Consider the following 19,230-nt stretch of genomic DNA (forward strand, 5'->3'; position numbering starts at 1 on the left):
CTCTATGATCCTGCTCAGCTCAGATATGATTATTTCTTTTCTACATGAGCTCTGTCCAAGGTTAAACCCTGAGCACCAGGAAGTCTGGCCTATGAATCATGAGGCATGAAGCTTTAAAGGCTGCAGTATTCCTTACAGTGGAAAGACTTGAACACCCACCTTAGTCATTGTCAGGATGGTGTAACAACAAAAACAAAGGATTTCACCTCAGGGATCCAAGTTCCCAGAGAAACTTAGCAATTGGCCAGTGTTCTCCTACCCACACCTCCCCAACCCCTCTGGAATTCTTTAAGCACCAAATCAGCTTTTTTTCCTACTGATAGTGACATTTCTACAAATAATTTAGGACTCAAATTCTCAACTACACAGTGTGAAAGTGAAATCAGACTCTAACCTATTTCCCTCCTTCCAGACACACAAAGGACTGAAGCCTGACTTTAAACATTTCCCCTTTCTTCCACCACCAGGAAACCTGTCCTCAAAATGAACCTCCTTATCTATAGCCTGGGCTTGTATGGGGACGCTAGTAATTACTGGAGGATTTCTATGGAAATATGGGAGCACACTGCCTCACTTCCAGTGCAGCCACCAGAAGCCCCAGGTTGAACTCAGACTCCAACTAGATTCCTTCTTGCTTTGAAAATCCTTCTAGGTCATTTTTCCTAGGGAAATTCCATGGACACAGAGCAGTAGAGCTCTTTCTGGGTGCTCATGGTTGCCTGATGTAATTATGCCACACTTTCTTGCTAATTCAATATTCTGACCACCTTGAATCTAATATCTCAGATATCATCTTATAGCCTCATGAATGAGAGGAAGGTCAGACACCCCAATCTGGGGGTCTTCCTGGCAGAAAAGGCAAAGAACTATCAGCTTCCAGTGAAAGCAAACAGTATACCAACGTTCCTGTGACTGTCACTGAAGAGGTTGCTCCAAATCTGGCTGCTGCTGCCTCTGATTCCACTCCCACCCTCAGAGTTCTACATGCACATTCTTGTAGGACTTGTCCACTGTCCACTCAGTCTGGGCCTCAACTTCCTCTTGGGTATAACGAGCCATCTCCTGGTGGAACTGGATCTGTCGACTCTTGCTGGGGTCTACATTGATCCAGTTGTTAGCAATCCATTTGGTTCCCTGAGTGACCAGACAGCCACCATGCAATGAATATTCGTCCAGTTCTCCTACCCAACCTGGAGAGAGGGAGAAAGATCAAGCAATAAGTGACCTTGAAGGAAACAGAGCTTGGATAGGGAAGAACTCATGACACTGATTACCTATTAGAGCCATCTGGAGAATGGATTAGGATCCAGAGCTTCTCTAGGCTCTGAAAGTGAGTCTTCCTTTTGCAAAAGAGGTCTGGGATATACCTCTTAAAGCTACAGAAGGGTAGCTATTTTTCTAAATATAACCTCAGTTTTTGTCTCCACCCCTGGTCTCCCTTCTGAGCTCTTAAACTCACATCTCTGACTTTCTAACAGGACAACTTCCTTCACGTGGATAGCTCACTGGCACCTCAAAATCAACATGCTCCAAACTGAACTTATCTTTTTCTGTAAACTTTCACCTCCTCCTGACTCTTGGTTGCTCATGTTCATAACTTTAGGTTATTCTCTTTCCTCTTCCCTGCTCTGTTCATATTTAATCAATTAAGAGTCCTGTCTTTCCCATATCATTTTTTGTCTCTATTCTATTGTCCTTTTTATAGATATCTTCTCCTATTTGTAAATTCTTTGGTATCAAGAACTGTTTTTTTTCCTTTCTTTTGTATCTCTAGCACCTAGCACAGTATCTGGCATGTAAGTACTTAATAAATGCTTGTTGTGTAGATACCCATACCCGAGTACAGGGCCTTGTTTAATCATTCAGTCATGTTCAACTCTTCATGACCCATTGGAACACATCACACTAATACTGGCCATGGGATTTTCTTGGCAAAGACACTGGAGTAGTTTGCTATTTCCTTTTCCAGTGGATTAAGGCAAAATCTAAGCTAAGCCATTTGTCCAGGGTCACAAAGCTAATGAGAGTGAGTGTCTGAGGCAGGATCTGAAATCCAGTTTTCTTAAATCCAGGCCTAGGACTCCATTCACTATAAGTGAATTATCTTCCACTTTAATAGACTGAATAAAGTTCAAACATTTTTGCTCAAGGTCCTCAATCCCTTGTGTGTAATTGTAAATTATTTGTATCTTTGAACTACATTACCCAGGAGCCCACTGACTTCCTGTCGTTACATGCTGACATAGGAGATAAATTGTGGGGAGCTGGGTGTCAAGGCCTCTTCCTATAAGGGCAGCTGTGAATGCGGGACTTTTGAACAGGTAGAATAGAGCATGTGTTTTTATTTTGTTAGATAAATAACATTTTTATTCCTTTACTTCTAGTGATTATTAATAAATCTTATAAAATGTATTTAAAGTTATTGTATATTAATTTTAATTTTTACCCTTGCCATCCTACATTTCCAAATTTATCTCATATTTCCACTTCCCCCACCTGCCAAAGGTCCTGTTCCTTGCTCATGATATTTCTTTTGTTCTACCCCATCCTATTCTAATAACCCCTAACTCAGTCCTATAAGAGGACTGGTTACTTGAATTCCTGCCCATTCTTTAAATCCCAATTCAAATGCCATAAAGCATTGCCCCCTCATAAAACTTGCCCTGTATGTTTCCCACTTTGCCAAAAAGAACCCTAAAACACCCCAAACTTTTTTAAGTGAATCTTTTGTCTTTAGTTAATAGCCATTAAAAATAAACATTTTAAAAGATCTTTTTCTAAGGATTCTACCAAAGTTTCATTAAAAAACTATGGAAAAGTTTGATAACCACTTTCTTACAGTATGTATTACAATTATTTGTCTATATATCATACTCCTCCCATTATGACTTACAAGAGCAAAGGCCATGTCTTACTTAAACTTTTTTTTTTTTGGACTGGGTCTCCCCTCTTGTCCAGCCTACAAGTACATCAGCCATTTATGGGCTCAAGCCCCAGATCAAATGATACAGAAACTTTTAGCCCTGCTACCTCTCAAAATTCCTGAACTTAAGGAATTTACTAGCCTCAGAGTCCTCAAGCAGCAAAGACAACAGGTAAGCATACTGCAACATCCCACACATTATCCTTCTAGACTTTCTCTGCTAAAGCCAGGCACAGTGCTCTGTACACAACAGGCACTTAATAAAATGTTCACTAAATAAAAGATAAAATTTATTATATTTAGGATGCCTTCCCCATTCCCCACTCTTCTTCTCCCTAGCCAAATTTTGCCAACCCTTCAAGGACTACCTCCTCCTTCATGAAGTCTCCTGGGATTACTCCAGCCTAAAGATGGATCTCTCCTTCCTCTGAGATCTGCTTGCACTAGATTATCACTCAAGGAGTACAGAGCCAGCAGGACTTAAATCATCTAATTCAACTACTTCATGAAGCTGTGCAAAAAAGAGCCTCAGAAAGGGGAAAGGACTTTTCCAAGGTCACACACAAGTAGAAAGGGTTTTCCATTTCATTTTTGGTCATCTTCTACACTGTCTCATTATTACCGAATATTTCCACATATAGGTATATCTTGTTTCTCCAACTATACTACAAGCCTTTTGAAAGTAGAGACTGTGACTTCCAGTACTTCATAGCACAAAGGATAGAATTGGAATTGAGGTTCTTTCATTCACAACAGTTAATGTTGCCTCATCTACTCCTGTGGCAATCTTTGGGTCACATGGCTATGAGAATGACCAAGGGCAGCTTTGAAGGTGTCAAGTGGGACCTTCATTGAAATGGGAAAGATCAGAAAGAGATAGCTTGGTAAAGAAGTAACTGGGAGTGAGGAAGAGGAATGTCAGGAAGAGATTTTACAATTCACATATTTCATTGAAGATGATGAAAGGACACTGACTGATGCTTTGAAACCTAGATGTTAGAGCAGTAGTAGGCTTTGGGGAATAATTTTGTCCCATCCCCTCAAATCCAGGCCAGTGGAATGAAGGGGCTAACAATGAGGTAGGATAGAGCCAATGCAAGTACCTCTCAAAGGAATTCCAGGGCCCCAGCTTCACAGTCCTGAAAAGAAACCCATCTAAAGTCTTAATGAAAGCACCTAAAAAGGGGGAACCTCAACAAGGGGGCTATTCCATGGACCTGTGCTTATTTTCTGAAAAAGCACATCCTTTCTGCCCACTGAAGCCACAGTGGTGGAGGCACTATACCTTGCCCATCAGACAGGTAGTTGTACCAGAAGACAGCGGTGCCTTGCTGAGGCTTCACTCTCAGGTTCCCCTTGTCACAATGTTTCCGGGTATCTCGGAGATCAATGTCATTCTGGATCAGGGACTGCAAGTGGCACAGCAAGTAGTAAGTGTTTGTGCTGCCAACACAGGAAGAGCCTAAGAGAGAGGGGAGGTATGGGTGGGTATTTCTAACTCCTGCCTCTTGTCAAATTTCTCCACCCCAGAGTCTGGAAGAAAGCCAGATTTGTATAGCTCTCCAAGTACCACCTATTTAACTCCCAGGGTAGGCTATAAGCTGTTTCCATCCCTACTGGGAGAGTCTGAAGGGTCAGTGCAGGAAGATTCACCTCTAAAAGCAAAGGGACTCTCCCTTACCCCCTTTTTGTTAGAAAAAGCCAGTTCCTGCCATTCTAGGAAGCTACACAGGAAGAAGCTGAGGAAGACTTCTCAGCTGAAGCCCTGACCCAAATGACACTATAAAATGGCTTCCCCTTTGGTCAGTAGCCATTCCTCTTCTCCAGATTCTGCAAGTTAAGTTGACCAAAGCCTTCACAGTCTCTGTGGAGGTCGCCCAGTCAATTTCTGATAGAGCCATGCCAGCAGAAATGTGCACAACAAGGGGAGCCATTTGGACTACAATACTTGTTCCCTTACCAGCTCATCGTAGGTCCTGTTATCTGCCACTGGGAAGGTTGTCTCCCCACCACCTGTGACATTGTTCAGGTAAAACAGCACAGTTACATAGCTGTAAGGCAGTAAAAGGGAGAATAATAGTTAGGATTTCAGGATTAAAATTGGAGGCTATAGGGCATGTAAGAAAGGGAGCAAACTGAAGGTGGCAAATTGTTACCCCCACCCTCCAAGCTATGCCTTAGGTCTGCTTGTTTCATTAATCAAGGCACTGGGAGCAGAATAAGAAAGGTCCAAGACCTGCTGTCTGATCCAGGGAAAATAACACTCAGAGTTTGATGATCAGTTTTAGATGCCACATCTTAAGAGGAGATTAACAATCTGGAGATATACATAGACCAGTGCAACTGGGATGGCAAAGGGGAATAGAAACCATGCTATAAGTGAGGACTGGTTAAAGGAAATGGGGAGATTGAACCTCATATAAGGGGAAAAAACGTTGAGGCCTGAGGATGGAGGTGGAAGCAGGAATATGATTCCTATCTTCCAGTATCTGAAAGGCAATCACATGGAAAAAAAGAATTTGTTTTGCTTGGCCTGAAAGGGCAAGAACTAGGCAGAAGTTGTAAAGGGGCAGATCTCAGGTTGATAAGAAGAACTTCCTAACAATTAAAGTAGCCCAAAGGTTAGAATGTCATTTAACCAGAATATATTGAAAGCCCCCTCCATGCAAGGCGTAGAGAGGCATAGTAAGCATACTGGATGGAGAGCTGGCCTAAGAGTCAAAATCATCTAGGTTCAAGTTCCAACTCTGATAGAAACTGGCCAGAACGATGGCCCTGGGCAAGTCACATCATTTCTCAGTGCCATAAGCAACTCTTTAAAATATGTTGCCTAATACTTGCTGATGTACATTAGTAAAAGGAATTCCCTCACCTGGAGTTGTAGCTGAGGCTAAATATCCTCTTGTTAGGGACACTGCAGAAGGAACTTCTACTCTGGGAGGGATTAAAATAGATGAACTTTAAAGGCCCTTCTAGTTCTGTATTCTACAAATGTCTCATCAACTTCAGCAGGAATGAGGCTATGACCAGTCAGCCACATGAGCAGAGCATGACCAAGTATTCCCCTTGTATACACTAGCCAAAGGAGGGCTAATATTACAAGATAACCTCCAAAAGCTAAGGGGATCTGGGAGCAAAATAGCAACCAAATGGCCACTTCTGGAGGTTCAGTTCTCAAGTATGATGGACACTTTAAGCAAGGCTTTTGTCCTGTTCGGAGTTATCCCTGTCACTGTTAAAAAATCAGTCTTATAGAAGGTAAAGATCTCCTTAAAGCAGCTGGAAATGTGACAATGGAGAATGTCAGATGAGAAGTCAAGGCTGAAGACTTAGATTTGTGAATCATTCACCTAGTAGAGATATTTGTAGCCATGGGCTTAGTTTAGTGATGGGCAACCTTTTGAGCTTGGTGTGTCAAAATTTGCCAAAAAACCGAGCACAACTTGGGTGGTGTTTCACTTCAAGAAAAAAACCATAATTTCACAATATGTATAGTTTAAATAACAAAAATGTATAATTGTAATATATAACTGTATTTAATAAACCAAAGTAGGTAAATTAATATAGGTAGAATTGTCATCTATAGTACACAAAGTGTCTATACTACATTACAGCAAATCTTTCATCCTCGGCATGTAGCCCCATACTTCTCTGTATGTGGCTGCATGCAGCAGTGTGTCATCAAAAATGGCGATGGCTGACACGCGTCATAGGTTTGCCATCACTGGCCTAGATGAATTCAGCAGCAAAGAGAACCAAGGACAGAGCTTCAGAATTCTATTCTTCTGTGTGTAACAATGAGAAATGCTTAGAAAAGAGGTAGAGGGGCAGCTAGAAGGCTCAGCAGATAGAGAACCAGGCCTGGAAATGGGAGGTCCTGGATTCAAATCTAGCTTCAGACATTTCCTAGCTATGTGACCCTGGGCAAGCCACTTAACCCCAACTGCCTGGCCTTTACAGCTCTTCTATCTTAGAACCAAAAATATTCTAGAAATTCTAATTTTTCTATAAATTTTTTTGTTAATATCCGTCATCTACATTTCCTACTGTATCCTTCCCTCCACTTTCTCCCAGAGAACTATTCCTTATAATAAAGTAAAAACCAGTTCAACAAAATTATCCACAAATGACTGTAAAAAGTCTGTCATATGTAATATTCAAACCTCTGTCTTCTTACTTCTTTCTTACTAACTTTTCAGTCTGACCAAACAGGTTGTTTAGATTTAGGGTCATGAGGGGAAAAAAGAAGTCAACAAAGGGATCAGAGAAGAAAACATAGAAAATTAGGAGACCAAAAAAGCAGAAATTTGGTAGTATCAGATGTACCAGAAGGGTCAATGAAAATGAAATAAGGTTTTGCAAGGAGGAAGTCATTGCTGACCTCTGAGATCCGTTACAATAGAATAACAGGGACGAGAATCAGATGGCAAGGGGTTAAAATGGGAATAAGTGAATAGTATATGAAAACTATACATCTGAGTTTCAAAGCAAATGGATGGAGAGGCTAGACTGATGGCTAGGTGGCATATCAGGGCCAAATGGTGTGTGTGTGTGTGTGTGTGTGTGTGTGTGTGTGTGTGTGTATGTACTCTTTTTCCCTTTTGAAATAAAGAGTAAAAGAAACCCTCGGAAGAGAAGAAAATAAGAAATGGAAAAGATAATCATGAGAGGAAGATCACAGAGGAGATGGGGGAAAGAGGGAGATAAAAGGAATGAAAGATCACAGATTGAGATGAAAATGAGTATATTATAAGTGAGCTTATTCCAGATGAGCCAAATCTTCTTGGTAAAAGAGAAAGGAAGACCATTAGATGGAAGGGAAATGGGAAGGGTTAAGCTAGAGAGGCAATGAGTGGGGGATAGCTGATCTCTATAATGGGCCACATTGGAAATCCCTACCTTAGCAAGCTCACCACACCTTCATTCCTAAACCTAGTTATAGAGCAGTGATGGCAAACCTTTGAGAGCCACGTGCCATACTCCACCCACCAAGACTGCATGAAGTGCGCCACCCCCCAGACCAAGTGCTGCCCCAACTCCCACCCCAGATAAGGGAGGAAGAAAGGAAGGGCAGTGGCCTCAGCACTCAGATTGGGGGAGGGAGTAAGCACAGAGGGGTGGCAAGGTGTGGGGGAGACGGGGAAGGATGAAGCTCTGCTAGAGTTCCTCTGCCTTTTTGTAACTTAACTCAGCTGGGGATAGCACGCATGCCCACAGAAAGGTCTCTTTGTGCCATCTTTGGCACACATGTCAAAGGGTCGCCATCAGTTATTGAGACTCAAAGAATTTTGGAGCTGGACAGTACCTCCAAGAGCAATAAGTTTAATCCTCCCATTTTACAGACGAGGAAAACTGAAACCCAGAGAAGATGACTTATTCAAGGTCATCTAGCTATTCAGGGGCTCAGTGGGGACCAGAACCCTCTCAGTACCATCTTTCCATTATGCTGGAGGGCTAATGGTAGGGCCTTACCGACAGGAAGTCTCAAAGGCAGACGATTCATTAGTGATGAGTTTTGTATGGCTGCAAGCTGTTTCTGGGAACACAGGCCCACTGTCCATGTGAGCATGGTAGTGCCCACCCTGGTCATACCGGACCACCTGCATAGGTTCACTGTGCTCCACAATCTCTCTGGGCAGACGAGTGAGGCGGAGCACCCTGGCAGAAAAAGCAGAGAAGTGTGTGTGTGGAGGTCCTGGGGGTCCCTGTGCCTCCATGTGGAGACTTCACCTCCTTCAGCAAGCAGCAGGCAAACACTAGGAACAAGGCCATGCATGCTGGGAATCTCTGGGCTTTGGGCTGGCAAGTCGATGCCTATAGGGTGGGTGTGCTGCCTTCAAAGACTGAACCATTCACAGACAGACCTTCCCCTCCTCTCCAGCCAAGACCTTGAGGAACCACCAAAAGAGTAGTGTGGTGTACCACTTCCTCCAGAGGTGACTGGGGCAAGTCTCCTCACTTCTTGGAACCCTATTATCTCATGTGTGACATGAGGGAGCTGGACTAGATGGCCCAGGAGGGCCCATCCAGTTCTAATTCTAAGGCTATCTTGGAGCCAAGCCAGCTACTCTTGGGAGGCAGGCAAGTCATTCTGACACATACACTCTAGGGACCAAAAGATCTGGGCATCATGTCCTTTCCATGTTCCTAATGGGAAAAATGCATCAAAAGAGTTTTACTCACATGATCAAGAAAATAATTTGACCAAGACAATCCATGTCCATTATACCTAGTGGGACTAGAGCCCCAGGTGGTCTAGACTAGTTCTGGATCATTCCTGACCCACAGTAGAAAAGATCTCATATGCTAGGAGATAAAAGATCCTCAAAATAAACAGGAATTCAGGAGCTAGGAATCTCTGAGGCTTCATTCCCCTACCCCAACCTCAACAACTCCAAACTGGAATGAATTTGAGTTAATGGCAATTCCCTCAGTACATTCCAAATCCCACCTGAACAGAGAAGACAGCTCAGTGGGAAGGAGTGAGATTAGATTTCCATTAAGATTGGTCCCTGCTCTCAGATCAATCAGTCCATCTGGAGAACTTCTCTACAGAGCTAATAAAGCAAGATTGATTGTCCTTCCATTCCTGTACTATCCAGTCACACCAGGAAAGGACCTAGAGAGAAGGGCTGAAGGTGGGGACAATCCACCAGAACAGATCCTTACTGCTAATTAACTGAAAACAAACAGCCCCACCATTTTTAATTCTAATTGTATCTAGTTAGCCCCTAATTAGAGTATATTTGTTTTAATTAAACACTTATTACCTCCCTTTCAATTCCTTACAACTCAATTTTAACAAATGTCTCATTAGCTAGAGCTTGCTAAATCAATTTTATACATTCCACACCTTCCCAAAACTTCATCTTCCTGAACTCCAGTTAAATACAAAGTCAGGTCTCCAGGAAGGAAGAGTTTTGATCCGCAGCCTGAGCCAGTCCCACCCTTAACCCACCATGAATTATAAGGACATATGATTGAACTGAGCTGCTGCTAATAGCATACCTCCTCTTGGGTTTGGACTTGGGTTTGCCAAGAAGTCTACATACAGGTCCATGTTGGCCCCAAGTGTTCAGTGTCAGAGAACTGGGAGCAGGAGCATGTTTCCCTTTACTGGACTGATTCACAGACTGGGTATGGATGGTACCATTTTATAGATTGGCTTTTCAACCTGACTAGTGGAGATGGAAAAGCTCAGCAAGGAATCCCTCCTGGGAGGCAACTCTGGATGCCCTGTCACCCCTCTTGTCCCTATTTTGAGAGCCCCATGGGGCATTCACAACTAAGCCCATAACCAGGAGAGAAGGAAGGTTGCAGGGCAGTTTCCCCTTTTAAATGTATATTCTTCAGATTTCTAATTTGTCTCTGCAGAAGAGGCCTTGTTCAAAAGCCTGGTGCTAGATCTGGGAACCAGGAGCCCCAGGGGAGCTGAGTGACTTCAGGCATATGATTTGCCCTTTCTGAGCCTCAGTTTCTTCATCTGTAAAAGAGAGATATAAATATTTGTTTTCCCTATTTCACAAGGTCGTTGTGAGGAATAGTTCTTCGCTCAACTAAGACATTTAAGAAGTGCCTGTGCAAATGTTAAAGCACCATGTAAAACTATTATTTTTTCCACACTGGGTCCTCTAAGTAGGTTCACCAAGGCATGTCTTCTGAGGGAAAGCATCCATTTTTTTTTTTGAAGGAGTCTAGGAGAACCCTTCTTCTCTATCTTGGCAGATAGCCTCTCTGACAAGTCTTTCCTCAACTCTTCCTCCTGCAGGAATAACAGTCATGCTCCTATTTGAAGGGGTGGGGTGGGAGTGGGTGCTCAGGGATATAATACCCAGGCCCACAACCATGCCCAGCTTTGTTCCTAACCCCACTTTGAGCACCAAGAAGTCAGGCCTCCGGATATATGAAAAACTAAGCCAACTCCCTTCAGACTACCCTGGGATTTTTCTTCTTTCTGCCAAGCAAATGCTTCCTCTCCCACTTTGCCTGCTGGGTGGGTACCAACATGTCAGGACTGTGCAGCTGTCCTCAGGCCTCACCTCTGCCGGATGGATCTCATGACCTGATGGGCGCCCTCGCCCTGGTACAGCCAAGTGTGCTGGCTATTGCGTACCAGGTCGCTCACCTTCACCTTCTGACTCCCCATGTACTTGTGGAAGTCCCTGAGGTTTAGCTGCTTAAACTCCTCCAAACTTAGCACACCTGTGGGTAACAGAGAGAAGAGATCTGGTTGGTACTATTGGATGTTGCAGACCTCCTCACCACATACTCCACATGACCCTTCTGCCTCAAGGTGATTTATTTTTTTGCCTTTCTTTGTAGCCTCAGCACTTCGCATAGTTGTTGGCACACAGAAAGTGCTTAATAAATGTAGACTTGCTGCCTGACTGAAATAAAATTCCAGCTGGAACATAGTAAACTCTGGACACCACATTTTAGGACACCACATCTTCAGAATAGCAGGGCCAAGAATGATGAGAGGATGCCGAACCATGTCTTAGAGGCAATGTTTAGTTTAGAATACTGAAGGGACATATGATCTCTGTCTTCAAGTATTTGAAGGGCTGTCTTATGGAGGTAGGGGGAAATATTGTTTGGCTCCAGACAACCCAACTGGTACCAATGGGAGAAATGTACATGGAGGCAGATTTGGGCTTAATACTAGGAATGAATAACATATTCCTTAACGTAATAATGTTTTAACAAAGCTGGCCAAAATTGAAATGGACTGACTGGTGAGATAATGAACTCCCCAATACTGGAGGTGCTTAAGTAGAAGCTTGAATGATCTGTCAAACAAAGAATGAAAAATTCGGAAGGAATTTTTGCAGAGTGGATGGTTGTACCAGATGACCTATGAAGGTCCCTTCCAACTTTAAAATTCTGATTTCTAAATCTCCCTTTGTTCTAGCAGCATACATGTGTTGGGTACAATAACCTCTGAATCCCTGGCCTGCATCACCTTTTGTCCTAAATATTTGCCCTCACAGGGAGGAGAAATGACTATAAGTACGCAAGTCAATAGTACAAGGGGAGACCATTGGGTAAAATATTCCCCTTGCTTGGTCTGGCCTTTTCAGGGAAAGAATCTAGGTTTCTAATAGCCAGGCTGATCTGAAAGGGCCCAGCATGATGTCTAAGGGCAGAGTCCAACAGCTAAACATCTAAACAAGGAGGACCAGATGTCATAGACTATCAGAGTTGCCCACCCTAGTCTTCCACTTCTCCCATGGGGCCAAACTGGAATCCACAAGTGTTAGTACCTACTGTAAATCCCTCCCTATACGTCCCCACCCCATGTTGGAGGCACCATCTTTGGTTCTGCCTGTCCAACTGCAGCCCCTCTAGAGAGTAGATTTTTGGGAGGGTGGGGAACCCCCAAAATAAGATGTTTTTATGAGGTTTCTCACTTCTTTGCTTTATTTTTAGCAGAAATTAAATAGGTTGCAATCACATTTGGGACTAATTTAAACATTTAGTCTGAATTTAATGTTTTTTCCTTAACTCCATCTCCTCTGCTTCAAAGAACACACACACACACAAAACCCAGGTGCCCCCCCCAAATAAAGCCACTTTTCCATAATTAGATTAGCTTGTGAAAACCTATTAAGACATTTCCTTGGGCTTCATGGGTCTTGGTCACCCCAGGTCACAAGGGAAGTGAAAGCCAGCAAGCAGAGGAAGGTTCTAGGAAACCCACACCCTGGCTGAGCCTCTGACCTCCCTGGGGAATAGCCAACATTGCTTATAACACGTCATGTTAGGGCTCTCACTCTTGTTTGGGTATTAGGACTCAGGGGTCTTTCATCTGATGATGTAGTCCTTTGGACCCCACCCAGAGTGTCTCAGATGTTGGAAATGACCTGTCTAGCTCATATCGAACCCTGCAGGCTCACACACTGTCAATGATGGGTGACAACTTCATCTAAAGTGAGGTTAGGCTGAGAGACCAAGTCCAATGAAGTTTATCAACAAGGCTGCTCTTCTGGTTCTTACCACCTCGCATAGCCTGCCTAGCCCTTAACACTGAAAGCATCAGTGGTCTGGCTTGGGCAGATGGGATGCAGCCTTCAGCCTTTCCTCTAGTGAATTTCTCCCTATATCTTTCTGTCTTTCCTTTGCTCTGCTCCCTTATCCAAAGCCTCATCTGATTTCCCCCAGAAGTCTGGAGAAATTACATCACTGCTTCCAAGGATTCAAGGCTCTCTTCTCTTTCCAAACATTCTCATGGCACCGCCTGTCTCTAGAAAACTCTCTAGAACCTCATATTACTCTCACTTCTCCCAATCAGCCTTGTGCTTTCTCTGATATCTACATTTGGTATATTTTTCCTTTCCCTCTTTATCTGATAAATTATTTGCTGCTCATCCTTTAAATCCCAACTTGTGTCCCTCCTTCAGGAGTGGGCCTTCCTTGATCTCTAGACTCCTTCTTTTCCCTACTGGGAACATCATTTTCTCTTGGACCTCAGACAACACTTGGTTTGCTACTATTTACTTATTATTTACATTACTTATAATTCATTCTGAAAGCTCCAAATAGATACTGAAGAAACATGAGTTGAAAATGAGTTAGGAGATAGACCATTACACATTCAGATTTTTCCACAGAGGTGGTGGAAGCTAAAGAGATAAGGAGGGAAAAAAAACCAGCTCCTGAAGCTCTTGGAAAACATCATCCCTTGTGGAAAGGGGTAAAGGCAGCATCAGCTCAGGAGGTTCTTAAGAGATGGGACCCTGCCTTTGCCTCATGAAAAGGAAGAATGACTGGATTTTTAGACCTCAATCAAATGCCAATGGTAGCATGGATCAAAAGTCTCCCAAAGAAAGGATGGGAACATTAAGGAACACAAGCAACCCCACTGCAGATATTCTTTAGCCACCTGGAATGACTGGCCAGAACTCAATGCCCTGTTCCTTTCAAGGGAACTTCTGCAGGTAAAACTTGGTGATCATGACCCAGAGAATGAATGTTTCTCCGAATCCCAGGCTTCATCCCAAACTCTCCATTTTCTTTTTCAATTGAGTATTTGCAGCTGCTTCTGTTGTCTCACACTTCTATATGCCAATCAAAATTCCAACTTTCATGAATACATTCTGATATTTGCTGGAGTTGAGGCACAAAGGGTGACTTGGAGTAAGTGTTTAATATAGGTTTGTTCTTTTATTCATCTCTAAGCAGCTATATCCTTTATATTCCAAATTAGTCCTTCTCTTAAAGGTTCCCAACCAAGAAAGCAAATTCTGGCTCCCATCCCTCTTTGCCTGGATGACACTGAGAAGCATAGGTGATAAGTAGCAGAAGGCAACACCAGGTGTTCCTGAGCACATCAATTACCACAGCTCCCTCACTCCTCAGCAGGCCCTTCTTCAAGATAATGAAAGTTAGTGACACTACTCTAGGCTGAAAGTTTGATGAAGGGGAAAGAAGATGGGTTGGAAGATCTCTGAAGACCTGCAAACAGCGGGTACAAGATGGCTTAGGCTGGTGTTTGGGGGATTTTCCCTTTTAGGCAACTGGATTTAACATAAAACCCTGGGGAGGGCCTATGTCCTCAGAACTTTCCAGACTCACCATCACCATCAGGATCGGCCTTGACTGCACTGTACATCTCCCGGATGTTCTCAGGTGTCATCCACCTTCCATTCCCCAAACGGGTATGGGTCAACACCTGAAATGACAAACGTGAGATCCAAAAAGGCCCCCAGGATCAATATTATGGACAATTCTTTGTTATAAACTATTAGCTGTTTCCTCATCTTGTTGTGTTCTCTCTGTACTCTATATATTTGTGTAGAAAATCCTCATTCTAACCCTCTTCCTTTCCTGGAAAGCTCTTCCTCCTCATTACCCAATAGAAATCCTTTTCTTCTTTCTAGGCTCAGCTCAGCACTGCCTCTTCCATGAAGACTTCTCTGACTTGTCTTACCACCCCACCCTCTGAAAGTATTCTTTCCTTCTCAGAGTTTCCCAAAGCCCTTTGCTGGTATCTCTTACTCCATCACACTTGTCAATTAGAAGTTCCTAGGTGCAGAACTGTCATCTTTTACCTCCTGATCCCTGATGCTTAGCACAAGACCTTTTACACAGTAAGTGCTTAAGAAATATTTGTTGAATGAAGAGAAAATAACCTCAAAGAAAATTTATATTTTATATTTATATTTTATATTTCTCTTTTGAACAATTATCTAGCATTTACATGTTGCAAAGTACTTTATTTATTGGACCCAAACAACCCCTGTAGGTAGATACTATTATGATCTCCATTTTATAGAAGAGGAACTATGGTAGAGAGGGGAAATGAGTTGCTAAGGGTCACAAAGCTAGTGTCTGAGAGAGGATTTGAACTTAGGTCTTCCTGACTCCAAATCCTGTGCTCAATCTACTTCAAGACCTATCTGCTGTGATCACCACAGATATACTTCTAGGGGTAGGCCTCAATTACAGCATAGATATGTTGCTGAAACATTTAAAAGACTGCTTTTAAAACTTTCAATTCAACTCTGGGATAGCTAGCCATTTAAAGGAGTCTTAAGGAAAATCTTTGGTAAAGAACAGGATCATAAAATTTAGTGCTATGAGGGGCTCAGTCCAACCTCTTCATTTTATAGATAAAACAACTGAAGTTCTGAAGGTGATGGGATTTGTTCAGGGTCACAAGGTTATTTAGTAACAAAACTATATTCCAGGGGCAGCTGGGTAGCTCAGTGGAGTGAGAGTCAGGCCTAGAGACAGGAGGTCCTGGGTTCAAACTCGGCCTCAGCCACTTCCCAGCTGTGTGACCCTGGGCAGGTCACTTGACCCCCATTGCCCACCCTTACCACTCTTCCACCTATGAGACAATACACCGAAGTACAAGGGTTTAAAAAAAAACAAAAACAAAAAAACAAAACAACTATATTCCAAGTCATTATTCCAATACAAGACTCCTCTTACACAGTAAACTAGCCTGGTATTTATAAGTGTTCACCATTTAGTCCACAAACAAAAGTGGATGACCCCCATACCAGTAGTCATCAAAGAATGTCCCATACTGGCTTTCTCAAGGAGGCAGCACTGAGGGAATAGGAGAGGACTGAGAGAGAGCCTCAGATTTCTTTCCACCCCAACTCCCTGTTCCTGTGCAAAAGCCAGGGCCCAGGCCTGGCCTCCTTCTGAGAAGCAGAGAAAACAAAAAGATTCCTAGGAGACACATAAGTGGGAGATCCAGGCTCTGCAAGGAGGATACCAACAAATGAGGCAATGGAATTCAGAGCTCAGCCCTGCCAATGGCAAGGGACAAAGGAAGGACCAAGTACAGGAGGGAGGATGATTCCTACTAGGATCTGGGCTGCACCCACAGGCAGCCGAGGCCCTGAGGACTCTGGAGGAGCAGGGGTCAAACTAAGCTCTTTCCCTTTGGAGGAAATGCTCCCCAAGAGGCCACCATTTCTCTACCTCCTTGAGCTGCAGCTGTCCATCCTGGTTATGGTCCAGCAGATTGAAGATGTCCATGGGGCTGACATCGATCATTTCCATGGCTTCCTCATAGTCATCAGTGGGAAGTGTCTGGCTCTTCTGCAGCCCTTTTAGCTGGGCCAGGTGGATAATCAGCTTGCACTCTTCTTCACTCAGAAAATGGGGAATTTCTGTCAGGAAGAAGAGGAAAGGGCTGATGGCCAAGTTATCAGTTAAAAGTAAAGCATTCATAAATGGCACCTGAGAGAAAAACCAAAGCTGGGGAAAGTTGGGCTGCTCCTTTGCGTGCATTGGCTGCCCTGGGCCCATTTTCTTACCTGTAAGATGGAGAGAACTCCCGGACATGCATACACACACGTACACACACGTACACACACGTACACACACGTACACACACGTACACACACACACACACACACACACATACACAAAACCTCTCTGGGAGTGCTAGGAAGGGAAGAAAAGGTTGGAAATCCTTAAAGTACTTTGAAATGTAAATTATCGCAACAATTTAAAAAGGATTTGCTTCTAATTCCTTCTTATCCTCTCCAAAAGGTATGACAAAGAATGGAGACCTTTTAAAAAATAGATCTGTGGGGCTGACAATCTCTCTGCAAAAAACCAAGAGGAGAAGTTTCAGTCACCTCACTGATGGCAGTGTTTATGGTGAGCCTCCAGTCTAGGAAAAGGCCAGAGGTACCAGTAGCCTCACACTTCACACCTCTTTACTGATTGGACCTGATTGGAATCTTACGTTGTAGACAGTACATTAAACCTCTTCAGGATCCAATGATCGATAGGAATTACTAAGTGAATGTATCAGCCTTGTGAAAAGAGCCACATATCACCCATGGCTGAGGCAGGGCTTTGCTAAGGTATCTCCCACAGCCCTGTCTCTGCCAAGGTATCCTAGGATCTGGGCCTTAGGTCAGGCTACAAAGAAGCAAATTCCCTGGGAAACTAAGAAAACAATTCAACAGCAATCATTAAGTCCATTCCTATCCATATTCTTTTTAAAAAATCTTTATCTTCTTAGTATTAATTCTAAGACAAAAGAGTGGCAAAGCCTAAGCAATTGGGGTAAAGTAATTCACCCAGGATCATATAGCTAGAAGTGTCTGAGGCCAAATTTGAACCCAGGTCCTCCTGACTCCAGACTTGGTGCTCTATACACTGTGCTACCTAGCTGTACCTTCCAGATTCATTTTGAACCTGGTAGAACTAGAACTGCTAGAACTCCCTAGAATAGCTAGAGCTATCAAGAACAGGAGATGGCCAGAGAGCTAATCAGGTTTTATGTGGAACTTTGACCATGGGACATTGGCATGGATGGTCGCTCAGGTTTCTGGTAGATAGCATTGGGATCAAAGTCTGGAAATGCAGTCCTCCAGATAAATTTTGTCAAGGCCCACAGGGTTGAGTGTCTAAGGCCAGATTTAAACTCAGGATGATGAGTCTTACTAACTCCAAGCCTGTCACTCTCTCCACTGAGCCACCTAGCTGTCCTTTCATGTTACATAAGATACTGCAATAAATATTTCTGGGTTGTGCAGACGACTTATCCCACTCCTCCAATATGTCCCCTCAAGTCTGTCCCCCACTTACAGTATCTCTCCCCACTAAGCAGCCCACTCTTAAGTACATTTACCACAGGATAACAACAGGGAAAAAAGTACTTCATGTCTGGACTCTAAAAGGTGGGAGCACAGCCTAGGAGAGATTTGGGCTGGTATTACTGAATGCTGAGCCAAATGCTTCCCTCTAGTTGAGCCAAGACAAAGCAGATGAAAACCCTGCACACACCTTGGTTACAATCCTGCCTTGCTAGCTATGTGACTCTGGGCAAACCACTTAACCTCTCAGTCTCAGTTTTCTTTTCTATAAAATGGAGATATTAATACCTGCAGCATCTTCTTGCCAGGGTTTCAGTGAGAATAAAATGAGTTGACATTTGCAAAGCACTCAGCAATCCCCAAAGTGACATACAAATACCAATTATCATCATTATTACTACCTTCTGCAAAGAACTGCTAGGAGGACCAGAAGAGATGCTCTCTTAAAGAGCCAGACTAGTGCCAAGTATGACTGTCATGCAACCAGCAAGGCAGAGGTGAACACATTTTAGTGGTGACCTCGAAAGCCACTGGGCTATGCCTTAAGCTGTTCACAGCCTAGGGAGGAAATGCTTCCACTGGAACTTTTCCTTAAAGGAATGGCTGCCCCAGGGAACAACACAAAGGGGTGGCAGCCAAGTCAAGGTACTTGCAGTGGAGGGAAGGGTGTGGGCAAAGCACATGCATGTGAGTGTTCCAGGGGAGGGGAAGGGGGAGCCTCACAAAAATCCTTCCGATCCAGTACTATAGTCAGGAGAGCTTGAGGCTGATGAGGAAAGAAGGCAATGGGGGCAGGGGAAACAGTGGTGTCAATAGAAGGGGATCCTGGTTCCAAATCTCCTTCTCTGCCAGGATGAATCCTGTTCACCAAGACAATGGATTATAGTGTCAAGAGCCCTGGCTTTGCAGGCCCAGGCTCTGGGTTTAAATCCTGCTTCTGTGACCCAGGGGTCATCTAACTCCTGCCAGGTTCCAATTTCCTCATTTGTGAACTACCTGGTACCCAAGATTCCCCTCTAATCTTCTATCCTGTGGTCACAGGTTTGCCATTTCCCCCCTTCAGGTTCCGATTACCTGGCTTCCAATTACTGACTAGTGAGAGAGCAACTAATTAAGAATTAGAAAAGGAAACAAGAACCTCCTCTCAAAATTTGAGTTTTATTTCCAATGACCTGACCACAGGGAGGGGTTAATCTCTTAGTTTAATAAGAGGGCCCCTTTGCCCAAAGAGGCCAC

At 43.6% G+C, this 19,230-nt stretch overlaps 1 protein-coding gene across 1 annotated transcript in view; it reads right to left on the reverse strand.

Annotated features, from left to right (window-relative positions):
• Positions 1-972: 972 nt before the first annotated feature.
• The window catches only part of P4HTM (prolyl 4-hydroxylase, transmembrane), a 30,718-nt gene continuing 12,460 nt past the window's right edge, over positions 973-19,230 (reverse strand). The window contains exons 3-9 of the mRNA XM_044656965.1: positions 16,361-16,551; positions 14,498-14,594; positions 10,963-11,125; positions 8,396-8,581; positions 4,884-4,974; positions 4,209-4,332; positions 973-1,190 (exon numbers count right to left, since the gene is read on the reverse strand). Of these exons, the coding sequence (XP_044512900.1) occupies positions 973-1,190; positions 4,209-4,332; positions 4,884-4,974; positions 8,396-8,581; positions 10,963-11,125; positions 14,498-14,594; positions 16,361-16,551 (1,070 nt within the window). The remainder of the gene's footprint in view (positions 1,191-4,208; positions 4,333-4,883; positions 4,975-8,395; positions 8,582-10,962; positions 11,126-14,497; positions 14,595-16,360; positions 16,552-19,230) is intronic.

Source organism: Gracilinanus agilis, chromosome 1 (assembly GCF_016433145.1).
Source record: "Gracilinanus agilis isolate LMUSP501 chromosome 1, AgileGrace, whole genome shotgun sequence".
In the NCBI taxonomy this organism is placed as follows: domain Eukaryota; kingdom Metazoa; phylum Chordata; class Mammalia; order Didelphimorphia; family Didelphidae; genus Gracilinanus; species Gracilinanus agilis.